At 32.1% G+C, this 20,086-nt stretch overlaps 1 protein-coding gene across 1 annotated transcript in view; it reads right to left on the reverse strand.

The window, feature by feature from the left end:
* LOC148605579 (extracellular matrix protein 3-like) overlaps window positions 1-20,086 on the reverse strand; it is a 62,380-nt gene that overhangs the window by 12,778 nt on the left and 29,516 nt on the right. Inside the window, exons 3-18 of the mRNA XM_088550285.1 lie at window positions 19,132-19,278; window positions 18,579-18,656; window positions 17,028-17,177; window positions 14,205-14,330; window positions 10,092-10,340; window positions 8,568-8,717; window positions 7,324-7,533; window positions 6,517-6,714; window positions 5,590-5,754; window positions 4,952-5,134; window positions 4,244-4,374; window positions 3,522-3,674; window positions 2,948-3,155; window positions 1,851-2,015; window positions 1,082-1,376; window positions 388-487 (exon numbers count right to left, since the gene is read on the reverse strand). Coding sequence (XP_088406411.1) covers window positions 388-487; window positions 1,082-1,376; window positions 1,851-2,015; window positions 2,948-3,155; window positions 3,522-3,674; window positions 4,244-4,374; window positions 4,952-5,134; window positions 5,590-5,754; window positions 6,517-6,714; window positions 7,324-7,533; window positions 8,568-8,717; window positions 10,092-10,340; window positions 14,205-14,330; window positions 17,028-17,177; window positions 18,579-18,656; window positions 19,132-19,278 — 2,708 coding nt within the window. The remainder of the gene's footprint in view (window positions 1-387; window positions 488-1,081; window positions 1,377-1,850; window positions 2,016-2,947; window positions 3,156-3,521; window positions 3,675-4,243; window positions 4,375-4,951; window positions 5,135-5,589; window positions 5,755-6,516; window positions 6,715-7,323; window positions 7,534-8,567; window positions 8,718-10,091; window positions 10,341-14,204; window positions 14,331-17,027; window positions 17,178-18,578; window positions 18,657-19,131; window positions 19,279-20,086) is intronic.

Below are 20,086 nucleotides of genomic sequence, written 5' to 3' on the forward strand. Positions count from 1 at the left end.
TTTTAACAAGATCCTTCCAATCAGAAGTAGCTTTTTTATACGTCTTTTGAATGTTTGGTCTAGCCTGCATTTCCACTATTTCTAAAGCTTTAATGTATCCTCATATAGTGTTTTGTTTGGATGAAACTTTCTCAGGTGTCAGTATAATGAATTTTTAGATGAATTTGCTAGCTTATTATAGAATATTTTTTGAAAAAAATTCTTTATATTTAATATTATAAAAATACAGCAACTCTGAAAAATGGTAGCTATACTACGGCACACAATAAACCTTATAATGGTTTAATCAACATCAACAACTACTTGCACAGATATTTTCCAAAGGAGACATTCCTTATTAACATGTTATGAGATTGCTGTATTCTAAAATTAGAATGTTGCATTTACCTGCCCATCAGATGTAATTTGACCTTCACATTGGTTCACAAGGGATGTCATATCAAATAAACCTTGGAAACGCCATAAACAAGACTCGTAGTCAAGGTTACTGAAATAAAAAGGTCTCAATTTATCAAGGAAGTAAATTGCGAGATGCATCATTTGAATTTTAATCCTATGCATGTACTACTAAAGAAATTATTATAATCAAGATCATACTTCTATGATGCTTACCAGGTTTGACTTCTCAGTCAAATGAAATTTTATGCTGTGAAAAGAAGAAATATGTGCAAAGACAGATGCTTCTTTTTGCTAATTATAGATAATTTCATGTTTATTTTCTTAGCTTCAGTTGGTACTTCTGTGTGGGGAGATGCAACACTTTCCCTTCAAAATTTGGTTAAAAACAAAGAGATTTTACTAGAAGGTGTACAATTTACCTCAGAGAAGTACCAACTAAGGCTGTTTAGGCAGGGGTTTCAAATAAGAAGTCCTTGATCCTCAATTTTTTATTTAGAACCTTTAAAATTTCATTTAACTAGATCCATGACTTACAACTGTATTTAATGATACTTCATTGAGGACTTTTAATTTTCCTCATGAGGATCATTAATTTTAAAAAGTTCAATCTTGAAAGTAAATTTGGATCCCTGTTAGGAAATTGGCATGAAAGAATGTATTCCTGAACTACAGTAAATGTTACCTATAGAACCTCAGTGTTTCTTCACTTCTCAGTTCTACACTGTTTTGGTACGGTTCTATTTCACTTGTCATATCAACATTCCTTGTTCTGTTTGAGATAAATCCAAAATCTGACCCACTTTCAGTGAAATCTTTCATGTTGGAACAAGGATAGTTGCCTTGACGATAAGCATCTGCGCTGACCAAGTATTCGAAGTTAGTTGGTTGTGCAGTGGAGACAACTGGAAGCATACCATCTTGGTGGGGTACATCCACTGTAATCATCACCTTTCCATTGTCTTGTCCATACTTTGGTCCTGTAGAAAGTATTTGTTCATGTGTATCTTGCATATATCATTAACTTAGCAGTGCCTGTGATCATTCTTATCAATTTTTAAATGATGTTCAGAAATTACATTTACTATTTGAGAGGTATTTGATACCTTCCAAAATATTGTTAATTGGTGGTTATTATTGATAAAAGGAAAACAAAAAGATTGGAATGATGGAAGTTTTGTTGTTCAGTCATGCCAGCTAGAAAAATGGAGCTGGTAATTTTAGTAGCTGACACTTTGGTATTTTTCTGCCAATATTTAGATGTTGTTTCAACAACTTTTATTTAAGTAGATTTAGATTTTTAAATGTAGCATTAACAACAAAACTTTTATCAATAACTGCAGGCAGTTATTTTTTCTCAAAATTGAGTCTTAGAAATTAAGACATTTTTATCTAGTATGAAAAGGAATTTATGTTTAGAAAAAGGTGAATATTGTAAAAATCATTGATATTACCTAAGTATTTCAGTTTAGCCGTAAATGGTTCAGCTCCAATCGTATGGATATCTAATGTAGAACAGATTCCCAGTTTACCATTAACCTTGACTGGTTCACTGTCTGATGTATGTCCTGGTTCCCCTTGTTTGTTCACTGCTCTAGCAATACATCTTATATGACTTCCTGTAAAACATATAGGGGAAATATGAGCCTCATAAAAAGTGACAACTTGAAATTTTCCTTAAATCCTTCCTCAACTAAAATTTGACCAATCAGATCACTTGAAATTGAATATATGGGGAAAAACTCGGGAATTGGGGCTACAAAAAACTACAAGTGTTTGTCTTAATTTAAGATGAAACCCATTTAAACAAGATCCTATTATGTTAAAATTAGGAATACAGTGAACAAAGCTCACTAAAAATAGCCCCTGCTCTCCTTCTCTGGAACAAACTTTTAAACATCAAATAAGAAGTTGGTGCCTCTAGAAGCTGAAATACAAAGCTTCTGTCAAAGTGGCTGTAGTAAGTAGCTGCATAGAAAACTGTTACGAAAATTTTAATATGGTCAAGATATTTATTATGTCTAAAATGATACCCACAATATGAGATACCAATATAAATTATCTGTCAAACTATAAAGTGACTGTGCTAAGAGTAAACTATAAATAAAAAGAGACAACAGCAGACATAAATACTGTTTCAATATGGAATAAGGCTGCTACTCTCCTCACGTACAGAAACTTGATAGCTCATAAATTAAAATGAAACTGAAAAAAGGTTATCATTGCTTATGATGCCTTTATTCATGTATATTGGAATTTATGCCATCCACTGAGAACTGAAAGAGCACACCAGAACTTTTATACAGTGAAACCTGTCTAAACCAAACCCTAAAAAAAATCTGAAAACCTGTCTAAACCAAACCCTAAAATTCTGTCTAAACCAAACCCTAAATAATTCAAAAACCTGTCTAAAAGAGAAAAGTCCATTTATCTCAGTTAAAATATCTTCTGAACCCTTGTAAACCACAAACCAAATTTAAAAGGAGTTTGGTGTAGATAGGTTTTACTATATGGAGAAAAATGTGATTTGGGTCACAGTTCATAAACTTACCACTATTGAAGTAAACACTGTCAAGAGTTAAGCCTCTTGTTGAAGCAAAGAATGCATTTGATACAATATCTCTGAGAGTACTAGTTACACCATCTGATGTAGTTGGTGCGGCCACCTGCCATTGGAACTTTGTCATCCTGTCATTGATTTCTTGTTGCTTACATAATTCCTCTACCGTTTTAAACTCTGGATGTCGAGGGTTACATGGCTGAAATTCATGTTCATCATGATATAAATATATATTGTAAGAGGCAACAGTTTATGTTTACAAGTACAGAATGTCAACTCTAGAAGTCTAAAAGTTGGAGTGCTTTTTTTCTTAAATTTTCAAAAAAGAAAAGATTAGAATGGAACACACAATGCTCCTAAAATTACTAAGCCTGCTTTGACTATCTGCAAATTTCAATATTGTCTTAACACCAAATATAATAAACCATTTTTTCTAATAAAAGCTGGACATTCTAAAATACAAGATTGCAAATTAAGATTGACAGTAGAAGATTGACAAAGAAGCAAATGCTTTCACCATTGAATTGCCAACAACAATGACCATTCATGTCATGTGACTACTTACAGTAATGCAGACAACAGGGTAGCCATTCATGACTAAGTTATCAGCAGACGACACATCATCATAATCCTTCAATGACACAATGATAGGTTTAGTTGGGAACACAACGTCTGCCATTTTAGTGTTTTCTTCAATGTATATCATTGCTCTGGAATTCTGAAAATTTCATTAAATCTTTGATTATCCAACTTTTATTAAGAATTTTACAGCTTTGTTACTACATGATTTTATCTACTGATATGACCAGTTTGATTTTTTGACAGTTATTCTGGTTGGTTGTCAGATCTACATCTTGTGTTATAGAGAGTTTGTCTAAGATTAACACAATGTCTATTATCTGACAAAGGCACTGACCTTAAGGAAAGGTGAAACAATAATGTTGCTAAATGATATGGTTTATAACTTTATAGCATTGCGATAATTTCATTCTTTAACACAATGATCACATCAAGATGCCTTTTTTTTTAAGTGGTAGTGGTGGTTCAAAGTACAGTAAAATCCACAAAACAAATGATGTTTTTTCTGATCTACAAACACCATTTATTCACTATAGTCCTTTCTGCATAAAGCTATGTATTTTAAAGAAAAACATACATTCATCTCCTACTAAAAACAACCAAATCAAGAATGATAACTCTTGCAAAGTGCCAATTTCATGTAAAACCTGTATAATTTTTATCTCAAAAGCTCAACAACTAAATGACAAATAAGTGATCTATAAATACCTTAACTGTGGCCTGATTATATTTATCCTGTGTCAACAATATAATAAATGTCTCCCTGTTCTCTCTGATGGTGTCATATAAAATCTGTATATCTACCTCCACCACAGACATGCCTGGCTTGAATACCAAGGCTGTAACAAACAGGGATAATGCTGAAGAGGGTTTATGTATCAATTCTCATGTAACTACACAGAAAAAGACTTTCTTAAAAACAGAATGTAATAAATAATAACTATATGTAAAGACATTCAAAGTTTAGATGCTGCATAATTTTTACTTAAACTTCATATAAATAAACAAGAAAATATGCCCTGATTTGGAACAACCAGTTTGAACCATTCAATTCACAAATGAGGTTTCATGATGACACATCTTCATAGAACTTTTTCAATAACCTAATTCTAAGGTATAATTAAGTAATGGGTGGACCGAAGCATTAGTGCAAAAAAATTACAGGGGAAGATCTAGGATTTCAGTTTAAAGAGGGCATAAATAGAATTAAAAGCCAAGCCATCTGAGGGTAGAATTTGTGAAAAATCAAGATTTCATGCAAACCTTTTCCAATTTTAGGCTAAGGGTACATAAGGCCATCCCCCTATGAATCTGGGCCTAAATTATTTTATATATGGATCAGGCATTTTTGTACTTCAAACAATAAATTCTGTAAAAACAAGACATAACAATAAAAGATAATAATTCTGTTCATGCCTTTATGAAATCCATTGTAGTCTCTACCAGCCTCAGCTGACCCATCCTTTGACATGATGTTAACCTCTGAAATACCAGACAGGTCACCAGTCCTGACAACTGGTACCCTCAATACAGTTATATCATTCTCTATAATGGGTTCATTGACAATGTACTGTCTGTTTGGTATCTCTATTGCTGGCTCTGAAATAATAGAATTTCTCATATGACATTATCCACTAAAACTGTCTCTAACAACTTTAGGGCCATGTCCCTAGGAACGATGTCTTAATATTTTATGTATAAAATCTTCCACAAGAGACAGTGTCAATGGGGGAGAATCTCCCACATGAACTGTTCAACAGGTTACAAGGTACGGTAAGATTTTTCTTTTGAAATTTTACAAAAATCTGTTGCTACAGAAATCAGAACTAGCCCAATTCTTGATTGAAAAAAAAAGTGAAACAGACTCTAACTCTCGCTGATAATTACAAATAAATCACCTTAAATGTCAGGCAAACATTGTGTTGTGGAATGATTTGAATATTAGTCAAGTAATTCAGGGTATTTGACACTAAATACGCTATATCTGGATTAATATTATTACTAAGATATCAAATAAACTTGATATGGTGTTTGTTGAATGAAGAAATTAATACCATCTTCTAAGTTATTAATCTTCAGAGTTGTAATGTTCTTCTCGCCAACCATTGCTACTGAAGTTGTTGTACTACTGGCCGTGCCCAGAACAAGGTTGAAATCTTCTACTGCTTCAAACTCATTGTCATCTATAATGTCTACAACACAGGTTGCTTTTCTTTGTCCTGAAAAATCATATTTAAAAAATTGTTAAATAAAAAATTCAGTTGCACACACTGTCCTGCTCAGTATGCCTCACTGAAAAAATGGGAAAGTCCCACAAAACAGGAAGTTGATATTGGACAGAAACCAAAATCGATAACAATTTATGCCAAATCTATATAAAGCAAAATACCAAATATGTAATTAATCCATTCACTATGAGTAGGAGATAACTGTGATGATAATTGTATGGACAGAACGACAGATGAAATGAAAGAATTAGAATAACAATTGGACCAGATGACAAGGTGGTTCCAATACACCACCCACTCACTAAATGTGGGTATAATGATTTCTCATGACAGTCTCCTTAACAGATACACCAAATCAATCTGCAGAAAATGTCTTTCTAGTTTCAGAACTTTCCCATCTAGTTCTTGATATTTCATCATATTTAAAGTGTTTACTTACTAAAAGTACTTCAATTCAAACAATTTTTAAAAGGGTTGTTAAACTCATTACAATCAATATAAGCCTGAATTATTTCAGAAGACAGGCTACAATTTTCAATTGCAAAAAGTTTATCAGTAATACTCCTTCCAAAGCATATATAACTGTTGGGCATCTCATAGAGAAGTATTAAGAGAAAAAGTATAAAGCTTGCATTCATAAAAGGATGAATAATTTTACTTAAATAAGAAGGTTGACTTTTTCATTTCCTTTTTCTCAAGATTTTTTCTGTAGTTCCAAATAATGTTTAAATTTTACAGCATTGTTTAACATACCAGGTGCAAAATTCACCACAGAGAGATCAGTGTTAGGTCTTTCTACATAATCGATGTCAACCAGAGCTGTATTCTGTCGTGTGTAACATCTTACTGATGCATCATGGTTAATGTCACCACGCCTCACAATTACAGCCGTCATTTGTCCATTCTTTTCCTGGCCATAATATAATGGGTCTTCAAACTCCATTGTAGGGGCTATTAACCATTAAAGTCAATTAATTACATTTTTGTAAATTCATTAACAACCAGCAGTACATTGCTAAACAAGATAATCAAGCTGTTACAAGTTCATGAGCTGCTACAAATGTATGGTTGAAAGTTCATGAGTTGTTACAACTGTATAGTAGAAATTTCAAGAGTTGTTACAACTATATTGTAAAAAGTTTGTGAAATGCTACAACTGTATATAATATAAACTTGAATAGTTGTTACAAATGTATAGTAGTCATTCTAAGAGTTTTTCTCAATGTTAAAGAAGAAAGTTACAAGCTGCTATAATTGTTTGATGGAAAATTCACAAGATGTAGACAGTAGAAAGTAAATGAGCTGTTACAACTGTGCCATATTTTCATAAGCTGTTACAAGTATGTAGTAATTTCACAAGCTGTTAGAGCTATGTAGTAATTTCACAAGCTTTTACAACTGTGTAGTAATAGTCTTAGAGTTAAAAGGCTGTATCAGATAAGACAGTATATATATCAGCACTGACAATTAAAATGATCAAAACACTGCATTTATAAAACTATAAACTTTAAAAATTCTGTCAAAGGTCTTGTTATAATATATCATGATAAATTAACAAACCATCAGAAATTGTGTCATCTATGATAACAGTTGCTGCTTTGGGTTGACCAAGAGAACCTCCCATTGGCATTCTCAGCACCAGTTGGTACATTTCTGGACCTTCCAGTACTGGCTGACCAAGATCATCTAAGATCTTTATATCTAATGTTCTATTGCTTACTCCTTCAGGGAAACTGAGGATTTTATTGACACCAATATAGTCATCACCAGCTGTTAATAGAATTATAACAGTACTCGACAAAATAATGACTGATATTGACACAAAATGTCCCAAGAAATACTTTATCTGCCTAAGAGAAATACATTTTGTCTACCACAACAATAAAAAGTCAATCATTCTTTGTCCACTTAAAGAAATAGATGTGTTTAGTAGACAATAAAAGGCTTTAACACTTTCTTAGTTGAGTTAGCCTTTTTGGGTTGAATTAGGCAAAAAAAATCTATGTTAACACTTTTTTGATTGAGGTAGACAAAAAGTTTCTACCTTAAACATGTAATGCAGTTTTTTTTTTTTTTAACTCAACCCTGAAAGGTTGGGTTTGACATATGTCTATATCAACCAAAAATATGCTTTAATGTTTTAGAACTGTCTACAGCAAGGCATATTTGTGTTGAGTTAGACAAATTAATGAACATTGTAATTGTTGCGATGGTCAAAATATGACTGAGCAAAACAAAATGAGGATATAAGTAGACATATTTTTTTGGTCTCAGTTACATTTTGACTATACATGGTCATTACAGTCATAATTTTTTAGCCAGCAGTGTAAGTTTGTTATGATATGGGTAGAATAAATACATACAAAAAGGTCTAGTAGAATCTTCTTTTCTGAAAATGATCTAAAACTGTAGGTAACTACACAAACAAATGAAAAAATCTGGATTTTGAAAATATATAAAATATATTTTTATATATTTTATAAATAAATATAATTTCTCACACAGCATCAGTTAAACATAATAGTAAACAATTAAATGAGACAATTCATTTACTTAAAAATATCTTAATTAATAAAATTTAATATTCAGAGAAGCCTGTCTTTACCAAATCCATTTTGAACTACATGTTTCAGTTCAGTTACAATACGTATTTGATTTACACAGGTTCCAAACATACTAAAACTGATATGAATGTACTTCATAAAATATCCATTTTGAACAGGTTTCCAGTTTGTTTCAAATGGTTGGTTTATACAGGTTTCACTGTATCTAAAATGCCCAGTGAACGTTTATAATTATGTTACCTTCAGCAGAAACTGGGTCAGTCCGTCGAGACCTGACAGTTACACTTGCAGGTTTGGACAAATCACTCCCTGACCTAACAACCTTTATTGTCAATGTCCCTGCATTTTCATCAACTTGGTATTCTACTTCACTGAAGGAAAACTTGGGTTCTGAAATTAAGAGTGATAAAGTTTCTTAAACAACAACAAGAGGCTTCCAGGAGCCTGAATTGCTCATTTGGTTAAATTTTGTCTTTAAAGGGCAATAAATTTAACAAGGAGTTGCCCAACAGTTTTGACTCAAGAAGACTTTGGTAGGATTTATAATAAGGATCATTTCAATGAAGTTTCTATCTATCATAGTTTTCAAGATGTTGGCTGCAAACCATAAAAAAAAATTGTCATTTTTCACCTTTCAAAGGCAATAACTCTTACAAGGAGGCCTCTGACAACTTTGATCCCTTGGAGACTTTTCTAGGCCTTATAATAAGGATCATTCCAGCAATTGAAAGAATTTGGCTAAACCTAACACGGACATATAATATGCAAAAAACTACTGTCTGACCCCTATGATCTATTTTAAGTAACAGTAGCCATGTTTTGCAACGGATCAAAAATCCCAACATTAATTATATGCAGGATACCCGAAGGAACATTCATACCAAGTTTGGTACCAATTGGTCAAGCAGTGTCAGAGGAGAAGAATTTTGAAAAAGTGTCAACGATGATGATGACGGACGCCAAGTGATGGCAATAATTTGCATGGCCTTTGGCCAGGCCACCTAAAAAGTAAAAATTTCACACAATAGTTGCTTCATCAAGACATGATATAAGAGAGAAACATTGTATATGGTCTGACATCACTATGAACTCAAGCCTAGCAAGTAATGTTTTCTTAGATGAGCCATACCTTTGGTGTTTCACAGATTAACACCCCAAATCTAGAGACCATGTTATACCTCATGTATAAAATATTGTTAAGTATCATTCCCCAATTTAATGCAACAAAAACATGCTATATCATGATGCCTGCTTTCATTCTAAATATCAAAGCACTAGAAAGAGAGTAACAGTAAAATTGAAAATCAGCAATGACAAATAACTGAATGTCAAAAATGAAATTAAAGCAGCCAGTTCATTAGAAAGTGAGAAAACGATATCAAAATTTTTTCTCAAGTAACATGAAAATGTTTCTAAATCTAATTCTGTCAAACAGAAGATTGGGTACGAAAACAGGGAATAATGTACAACTCATTATAACAAAGCAGTGGGTCAATTTTTAAATCATTTTAAAGGGCATATAGAATCTGACAAAAATTCAATGTTCAACAAGAGTCCCAGGAAACAATGGTCCATGAAAACCTAAAATAAGAGGCTTGTACATCTCAACATGTCAAAGCCTGAAACCAAGTAGTTGTTACTAGAAAACAACCAAAACTACTTACAACAGAAAAATGTGTCAAAAATTGTTTTTGGCCAAAGGGAGACAATTTAATGGATCAACAGATAAATTTAAGTAATTGCAAGGAATTTAGTAAGACATACCATCTGCAGGATCTGATTTGATGATAACAGTAGTAGCATTATGATTCTCTATTCTTCCTCCCATTGGTTCAATCAGTGCCACCATAAATGTTTCCTCTTCCTCATACAAGGAGTCGTCTATAATCTGTATCTTACAATACTTGGTGTCTTCACCAACATCAAACCGGACAGTACTATGGTGGTCATCTGACCTTGATATAAAATCTGCACCAGAGTTGATAACATCTGCTGAAGTTCCTATGGCTGTTCCTGTAATTTGTAACATTGATCAACAACTTGACAGTGCAAATCTGATGTATCATGAAATATAGGTGTTTCTCCCTTTCTAAGCCAATGATTAATAAAAAGCTTCACAGAGTGCAGCAAGATACGACTAAAGAGCCTTTATCACTCACCTGTCCTTGATAGGCAACATTCTATTTTTGTAAAAGCAGCCAAGTTTTTTCTTGGATAAAAATTCCTAATGCTCATACCTAAGGAAAAATCATATCAATTTCCATTAAATTCTGTTCAGTAGTTTCTGCGGTAAGCTAAAAAGATTTTTTGGGTGTAGCCCCCTTTTGGCTCTTACAATTTGAAAACTGTAAAATATATATGAAATCTGATTGAAAAATGCAGGCAAGGATTACCATGAGGAATCTAATAAAAACAATTTATTTTCAAAATCAGATCAGAAATAAGGTATCATCAAGAAATCTGAAAAAAAAACTTTTTTCTGACCCCTTTGTGGTCCCTTTTCCTTACTAGGCTCAAGTCCTAACCCCAAAAACCAATCTTCCATTTCTGGTATGGAACCTTGTAATACAATTTCTAAAAGATTCATTCACTAATAATCAAGTTATTATCTAGACATCAGGAAAATGCATGTTCCTGGCCCCTTTTTTTGGTCCCTTATTTCTGAAAAGTTAAAGTCTTTATCCAAAAAATCAATCCAAGTCTGACCATTGTGGTATAGAATATTATGGAACAATATCATAGACATTCCTATGCTTTTATTGTAGTTTGTATAGTTAGATTCCATGAAATGCCTGTTTTAGGTCCTTTTTGGGCCTCTAATTCTGATATGGTTGGGGTCATAACCCCCAAAATCAATACCAAGCTTTCCTTTGTGGTTTGAAACCTTGTTATAAAATTTTATAAAGATCAAGCCACTAATTCTTAAGTTATCGCACAAAAGCCACCAGACAGTGAGTAAATTTCTGCAAGAGGTTTCAGACAACTTTTCATTTTCAAAATGTTTTTGGGAGACAACCTATACTTGATTTAAACTACTTAACCACTCTCTATGGTAAAATTAAGATTTTAACTACTTCACCAAGATTTTAAGATGCTTCTGCTAAAGCTCACATATTGAAAACTTTGATTTTACCATATAAGAGGAGAAATAATTTAAAACACTCATAACTGAAGGATAATCTATATTTCTCCTCAAGGATATAGTCTATAGTAATATACAGAGCTTGTACATATTTGAGCAATAAATACATATAAGATATAACAAGTAAAGGTTACTGAAGTTTACACCAATAATGAAAGAAAATACATCACCTCATTAGTATAAATAAGTCAATGACAAGACTGTTTGCCAATATCTGACAGGATAAAGAATAAAGGTACTTTTAATCAAGGGTATTTCATAGTTCATGGTTTGTCGAAAGTTTTTCAGTTAGTGAATATTAGTATTTGTGGATTCCATAACACCATTAAAGTTTTCAAAGGAAAAGGGTACATTTATACTAGTTTATGGCCCAAAATGCATTGAAAATTTTTGATGAACCACTACAATGACCTATTGGCATACTTTGGTGTAAAAAGAATAATTAAACCATGACAATAAGATTTACCAAAGGGAAGCACATAAATGACTAAATACGATGCACAGTCCAAAATATTGGACTATGTTTAATTTAAGGGCCAAATTTGATATAAACTTAACATACCCTTTTTATATTTCATTAGGAATTTGAAATTACAATTTTTACTGAACACTCAATAATCCTAAGTTAAAGTACATTTTAAACTATCAATTACATTAGTACTGTGCAATGCCAAAAAGTGAAACAATACACAATACACAGATTAAATTTCTTTCATACCAAGAACAGCCAAAAATAGCAGCAAACCAGGAGTAATTCAAAACACTAGAAAAATCTTATTCGAAGTTAAATTTTAAATGGTTTGAAACCAGTGCATAACTTTTAAATAGCTCAAAACAAAAATATAACATTATAATCATATAATTTGAATAAAATGACAGTTAACTCCTACAATGAATTGTTATATTCATTGTAATTCATTGCTTATTACTGAAGTCCATTACAACCAAAATATAAAACAAATGAATGTACAGTAAAACCTGTCTAAACCAAACCCCCTAGTGTTAGATTCAGACAGGTTATCAGTTTACCAAGGTTCAAAGTACACTTAAATTGATGTAAAGGAACTGTCTTCTTTAGACAGGTTTTCAGTTTATACAGGGTTTAGTTGACTGTAGACAGGTTTTCAGATTATTCAGGGTTTAGTTGACCATAGACAGGTTTTCAGATTATTCAAGATTTAGTTGACCATAGACAGGTTTTCAGATTATTCAGGGTTTAATTGAACATTGACAGGTTTTCAGATTATTCAGGGTTTAGTTGACCGTAGACAGATTTTCAGATTATTCAGGGTTTAGTTGACCATAGGCAGGTGTTCAGATTATTCAGGGTTTGGTTTAGACAGGTTTCCCTGTATTTTAATCCTATTCCTTCCATAAACACAAAATCACAAGTATCTGTACTTTGCTGTTATCTATCTTGAACACATGTTGGCATGGAATATAGGTGAAGCTACTTCCAAAATAATAATTACCTGAAAGTGTTAAGGAATGATCGTGTGAATGTTTCCACATTGCCATTATTATAACAAACACTTTATGTAAGAGATTGTTTCTGATAGCACTAAACTTGTCAATAATGAGAGATTTTGCCTTAACATTAAACACTTAGTCACTGCAGGGTCTAGAATATTTTTTATCAGTGTTACCATTGACCTCTGAACCCATAAGTCATCAGACAATGTCCATTACATAGGTATTCATCAAAGAAAACATAGAAAGAAATCCATTTCATCAACAATCAATGTGATGATATTCCATTATAAAAGTTCTCTTATTGGTAGTAAATAGATGTATTGAGAACTGAAAAAAAGGCACTTAAGAAAAATTAATGGCTAGATGTCAATTTCATATCATAATTGCATCTCAAAATTGATATGTGATCCACTTCATATAAGATGCTTTTGCACTTAGAATGATGAATTTATATCTGCTATCTGTCTCTTAAAACAGGGCATATTCATATCTTATACTGTTGCAAAGCTTCAGAACTTCAGACTTAGTGAAAATCTTGATTAAATGAATTAATTGCAGTAAAAACCCAGGTTTAAAAACTCACAGGTACAAAAAAAATCAACTCAAAATGTCCTTCACCAATTTTGCATGCTAATTTAAAAAAAAAAAGTTTCAAGATCAAAATCTATGTTTTTATATCAATCACGCTATTTTATGTTGATCTAAAACTGGCTTATCAATTAAACCATTTTTTAAACTGGTTGATTTCAAATTAAATGTGTAAATTGTATCTTTTACATATTGGTCACATGTAAGATAAGGTATTAGGACAAATTAATGGTTAAAGCTAACCACAAAAATATTTGTCCCTGCCCAAATTTGGGAGGTCACTAAAATGTTCTGTCTTCTTCCATAATTTACTATACAATGAAACCTGTCCAAACTGAACCCCTTTTGTACACTGAAACCCATAAGAGTTAACATTACAGTATGAATGTCCACTTTTGGAGACCAACATGAAACCAGACTATTCATCTATTTACTCTTTCAGATAAGTTGTTCTCCTTAACTGCTGAATAGTAACATCTTCTTGCCATTTAAGAACTTAAACTTTCAAGTTCAAAGTCAATAGTATTTCAACGACTAAAGAAGTATCTAGTTTAGATAAAATCTATGAAGGATTTGATTTTTAGGTGTTACCAAGACTGTCACAATCAGAAGTAGGGTAGTGTTACTATATCCCCTTAGAAACTATAGTGCCAAAAGGATATTAAATCTCTTACCTGATTTAGTAAAACAGACAACCATGAATTCATCCATAAGATCTCCAGTCCTGTGTAAAGGGACACTGACTTCTCCTACGCCCTCTGTTACTCTGTACTCAGCAGCAGGTATCCTTATTACTGACTCTGGAAACAATAGTCATAGTAATTAATATTAAAAAATCTGTCAGCATAACCCAACCCTCAATAACAAAAAAATAAAATGCTTTGCAGGGTGCAGCTTGATAGGACCACAGCTATTACACTGGATCTATCTTATTTATATAAATTTGTTAGTTACTCAGCTGGTTGTATAAATTTAAAAAATCATTAAATTTCTCACCACATAGTATACAATAATTATAAAAGAATAAATGAATGAACCCTATTTCAAACAGATAAACTGTTAAAAATCAATAAATAGTCAGTATGCAAATATATTGAGTAGCACTTAAAAATAGACCAATTTGTGCATTGTGCATTTTTACCTTATCTCATGGAAAATATTAAGTAACACTCCAACTAAGAATCATGATACATGGTTGGAAAGCCTACATATTTTTATTTTTGATATCTTGTTTAAAATGCTTTAGTAAACAGAAATTAACATTTGGTTTTTCATATAACCCGTGATTAATATTGTATAGAATGCTCTGTAGAATTCAAAAGTAAGGGAGATAACTCTGTAAATAACTCTCCTAAGAGCAGGCAGATTTGAATGAATAATTACAAATTTCATAATATAGACCCATAGAACAACTTAAGTAGCAGTCTGCCTAAGAATCATGCAATTTTCACTGGAAGTGATTTATTGATGTCAGATATTTTATCCAAACTGACTTTAAATCAGTTGAATATATAAGAAAAACAATGAATAAAATGAAAAAAATGAAAAAATGTTTTCACCGTTACCATAGCAAGTCAAAGGTCAAGGTCAAAAATTATCCTGTCTTGAACATTACACTATACCTTAATGTGATATACTTACATACCAAAAGTCAGATATCTTGGTAAAAAGACAAAAACAATATGGCCAAGACAAAGATTTTTATGGTATTTTGCCAAAACTTTCATGTTATTTGTACTTGGGACCAAAGGTCAAGTTCAAAGGTCACCTACCTAAAACATTACTCCTTGCCTTGGTGTGATATACTTAAATGCCAAAGATCAGATAGCTAAATAAAAAGACCAAAAAAATAATAGTACAGACAAAATTATGTATCGTATTTTGCCAAAATTTGTATGTTATTTGACCTTGAGGTTAAAGGTCAAGGTCAAAAGTCTCCCACTCTGGTATGTGACAATCTACCCTGAGAGGATATACCAACATACCAAATATTAGAAGTCTAGGTCAAAAGACAAAAAAGTTATGGTCTGGACAAAGTTTGTATGAAAAACATTAAGAAGATAAGTCCTTACAGGGGGAGATTTTGGGTCCAGATGAGCAAAAAACAAAGATATGCTACATTTTTTTTTCTACTACACACCCATGCATACATTTAATTAATATCTTCTTGCTCTTGTTAGCAAAACTGTCTGAACATAGCCTATTTTCGTACATTTCAAATTGTTAAAAATTAAGAATTTTGGTTGCTACGGTAACCAGATCTAAACAAATCAGATTGCTTTGTACTTTATTGTAAATTGTTTCTCCTAAGACATACTTCATTAATATAATGATGTAGTTTGACAAATTTCCACCATTAAATATAAAAAAAATACATTCAAATTGTGATGTTTTGGTGTTTTTAGGCCCACAATTGGGGGTTGCTAAGGGATGGTCGATGCTATGGTTACAGTGAAAACATTTTTCATTTTTTTATATTAATTCTTGTTTTTCCATTAAATCCTAAATATTGCAAGTCAATTTGGTTCAAATGTCTGACATCGATAAATCACCCACTGCATGATTCTTAGGTGGACTGCTACTTAATTACAAAAATAAAAATATGTAGCCTTTTTGGGGGTGTATCACATATTTCAGATTTTGCATGATTCTTACAAAGACAGCTACTTAAATTTTAATTATCACACACTACTGATACAGTAATTATAACTACATTAGAGGATTCCAGTATTGCAATGACTTACCATCTTCCTTATCAGTAATGACTATTGCCATGACTTACCATCTTCATTATCAATAATGACTATTCTGGTTGTATTAGAGGGCTCCAGTATTGCCATGACTTACCATCTTCATTATCAATAATGACTATTCTGGTTGTATTAGAGGACTCCAGTATTGCCATGACTTACCATCTTCATTATCAATAATGACTATTCTGGTTGTATTAGAGGACTCCAGTATTGCCATGACTTACCATCTTCATTATCAATAATGACTATTCTGGTTGTATTAGAGGACTCCAGTATTGCCATGACTTACCATCTTCATTATCAATAATGACTATTCTGGTTGTATTAGAGGACTCCAGTATTGCCATGTCTTACCATCTTCATTATCAATAATGACTATTCTGGTTGTATTAGAGGGCTCCAGTATTGCTACGACTTACCATCTTCATTATCAGTAATGACTATTCTGGCTGTATTAGAGGACTCCAGTATTGCTACGACTTACCATCTTCATTATTAATAATGACTATTCTGGTTGTATTAGAGGGCTCCAGTATTGCTACGACTTACCATCTTCATTATCAGTAATGACTATTCTGGCTGTATTAGAGGACTCCAGTATTGCCATGACTTACCATCTTCATTATTAATAATGACTATTCTGGCTGTATTAGAGGACTCCAGTATTGCTACGACTTACCATCTTCCTTATCAGTAATTACTATTTTGGCTGTATTAGAGGACTCCAGTATGGCCATGACTTACCATCTTCATTATCAGTAATGACTATTCTGGCTGTATTAGAGGACTCCAGTATGGCCATGACTGGTTTAACCAGACGTAATGTGAAGTATTCTGTTCCCTCATATCTGGTGTTATCTACCAAGTGTATGTTTCTCTTCTTTTCAGTCTGACCTGGAATAAACCACAATCTACTTGTTTTTTTCCCAAGAAATTACATGAACTGTCTTTAAAGCAATTGACCCCCTCCAGTTGAAATATGTCATGCTTGTGTCCATAATTACCAGTATATCTCCAACAAAACTCAGTGGTGAAACCCTAAGTTCTAACAAAATCTGCATCCCCACACTGTGAAATAACACTGCATAAAGTTTGATGAAAATACAGTGATTGTTACATTAAGTGTAACAGGTGAAAATGCCAATGTTTTACAAAACTTTCAAAACTGAAATTTCTGCCAATATATCCATCTTCATTATACGAACAATATAATGAACTAGCACTGAATAAAATCCAATTAAAATGAGTAATTTAGGAGGAATAGGGGGCATTTTATCAGACAGACAAACAGACAAACAAACTGAAACCTATACATCCTAACTAACTTTTTTTTTTTTTTTGGGGGGGGGGGGTGGGGGGTGGCGAACAAGTTGTAATACAGAGTGCTTCCCATACCATAGGCCTTTAAATTTCCAAAATATCATTGAAATAGCACAGAGCTCTAGAGTGTATTTTGACAAAAATCAACTCAAAATACATTCAGCAGTTTACTAGATAAATGCAAAACCATAAGTGACTAATGAAAATGGGAACATCAATAGCAAAAACAACAGTAAAATGATATTGTTTTTAAACTACATTTTCAGCGAGATTCACCATAGGTTTTTTATTATAGCATGTAACATTTACACCTGACTTACTTCTTTACAATGCATAAATTGAAAAAAAGAATATAACAAGGTTAAGAAACTAGGAATCTTATTTTCTAAGCTAAATTTTTCATGAATCAGTGTCATCCGAAACAATTAAATTATGTCACAACATGTCTACAACCAGTAATTTTCTATGGTATCAGGGAAGAGCCCTATAGCCTTGGGAAAAAGCATGTAGAATTGTGACTGGAACATAGTAATTTACGTACCTGTAGAATTTATATATACTTTAAAATATAACTTTAATTAAGATGAGGACTACTGGAGTTTTCATTGAATTAAAGAAAAATAAGAAGTGACCTTATTGTTTTTTCCCATCAATTTTTGAAACAATAGAGTGGAGCAAGGATTTTGTAGATCTTGCAAAAATTCATTTACAATAAGCAATTGCATTTGTTAGCTTTCTTGACAAAGAGTAACTGCCAATACACTCTGAATGATCAATGATTTGTAAATAAACATTACAATATATAAATAAAATGTATATACAAAAACAATAAATCTAGATGCAGTATTTTTCAAGTCACAATTGTAAATTTCACTACTGATATTTTTCTCTTTTGGAACTGGACCAAAGTTCAGACTCGAGGGTTGGAAAATCACAAAAGACATGGAGCATGATAAAAAAAAATACATAAGATACCTGGGTTAAACTGCATTGTATAATTCAAAGGTCCAAAATCTATATATACACGGGCTGTTCCATTTTCTGCCGTAATATCTGTAATTGTAACATACTTACATTATTTCTATAGATCTATATACATGTACATCTTCATATGTTATGTAAAAGACATTCACTGATAGGCCATTACTCCATTCCTTCTTAAAAATATCAAGCTTATATATAGATATCCATCAAAAGAATTTAATATCTAGATTTAATAGTTGGACAAAAACACTACATTAGTACTGATACATGTACTTTTAAAAATGAAGAAGTAAATTAAAGATTTACTTCCCCATTGGTTTTTGCTGCCTATGAAAAGAGGATGGAAACCTTGGTAAAAAAGAGCACACTAAGTAAATATGATGGCACAACTTGAAGCATTATACATTTATTTAGATAAAATTGTAAGTAAAGTCATGGCAAGGTGCCTACTCCCTCCCCAAACTGTCTACAGAGAACACTTATAGTGCTTATTGTGCTTTCAATTTTTTCAACATGTAACTTTTTCTTCATCAGAAAATCTTACCAACATAGACAGTCTGATCCAGATAGCCCCTCCTAGTGACTGTTATCTCCAGTAATTTTTCTGTTTCTGCCACTGTGTATTCCTGTTGTTGAAATGAAATCCAGCACCACTGGACATGGAAGGGCTGGTTAGATAGCTCATTTCCTCCTGGAAAAGATGAAACTTACTTAACATCTGAGTGATCATCTGTTTATTTGATTACAAAGGGAAACAGATATTTTCCACCAAAAACAATTTTACATACTGTGAGCTATAAACACAAGAATAATCACTGGTATTTGCAGTACAATGTATTACAACTTCAAAAAGCTCCAAAACACTGATGCTTCATTTTGTGTATTGCACTTGGTGCTTGATGCTAGATTTGGCTTCTCATTTTAATATTTTAGGTTTTGAATACTTCTTGTTTACAATTATTTTTTTTGGATTAAGATCTTCCTATGTTTTTGGTTGTTATGCTAATGTTGAATGGTTACTCCTTGAAACACATGTACAGCATAGGGAAATTTACAACATTAATATGAGTGGATTTTTGGTATTTTCAAAAGTAGAAAAAAAAAGATATAATTTATTGACAGAGAACAGACATCCAGACAAAAATTTACAATATGCCCCACAATGGGATAACATGTTGTTTTTATACCATTAAAACTAATCTTTTCTGATGACTTAATTCTGCACTATATTTATCACTGCATTAATTTTATTACTTCAGGAGCCTCAGAAATGAAATAATCTTATAAAAACATTTCTGTATGATGTCTGTAGCTTATCAACAAATTAAAGGTAAATTATTTAATTATAAAAAACAATTTAAAATCGATATGAACTGAAACAGTTTCTTAACAAAACAATAGAAACATCTATTTTATTTTTACAGTAGGTAAAGTAACAAGAAAGTATGTTTATCAATACAAAGTAAATCCTCAGTCTATCCAAGAAACTCTAGTTAAAA

Source organism: Perna viridis, chromosome 10 (genome assembly GCF_037379345.1).
Source record: "Perna viridis isolate PV_CMFRI_1.1 ecotype Kerala chromosome 10, ASM3737934v1, whole genome shotgun sequence".
In the NCBI taxonomy this organism is placed as follows: Eukaryota; Metazoa; Mollusca; class Bivalvia; order Mytilida; family Mytilidae; genus Perna; species Perna viridis.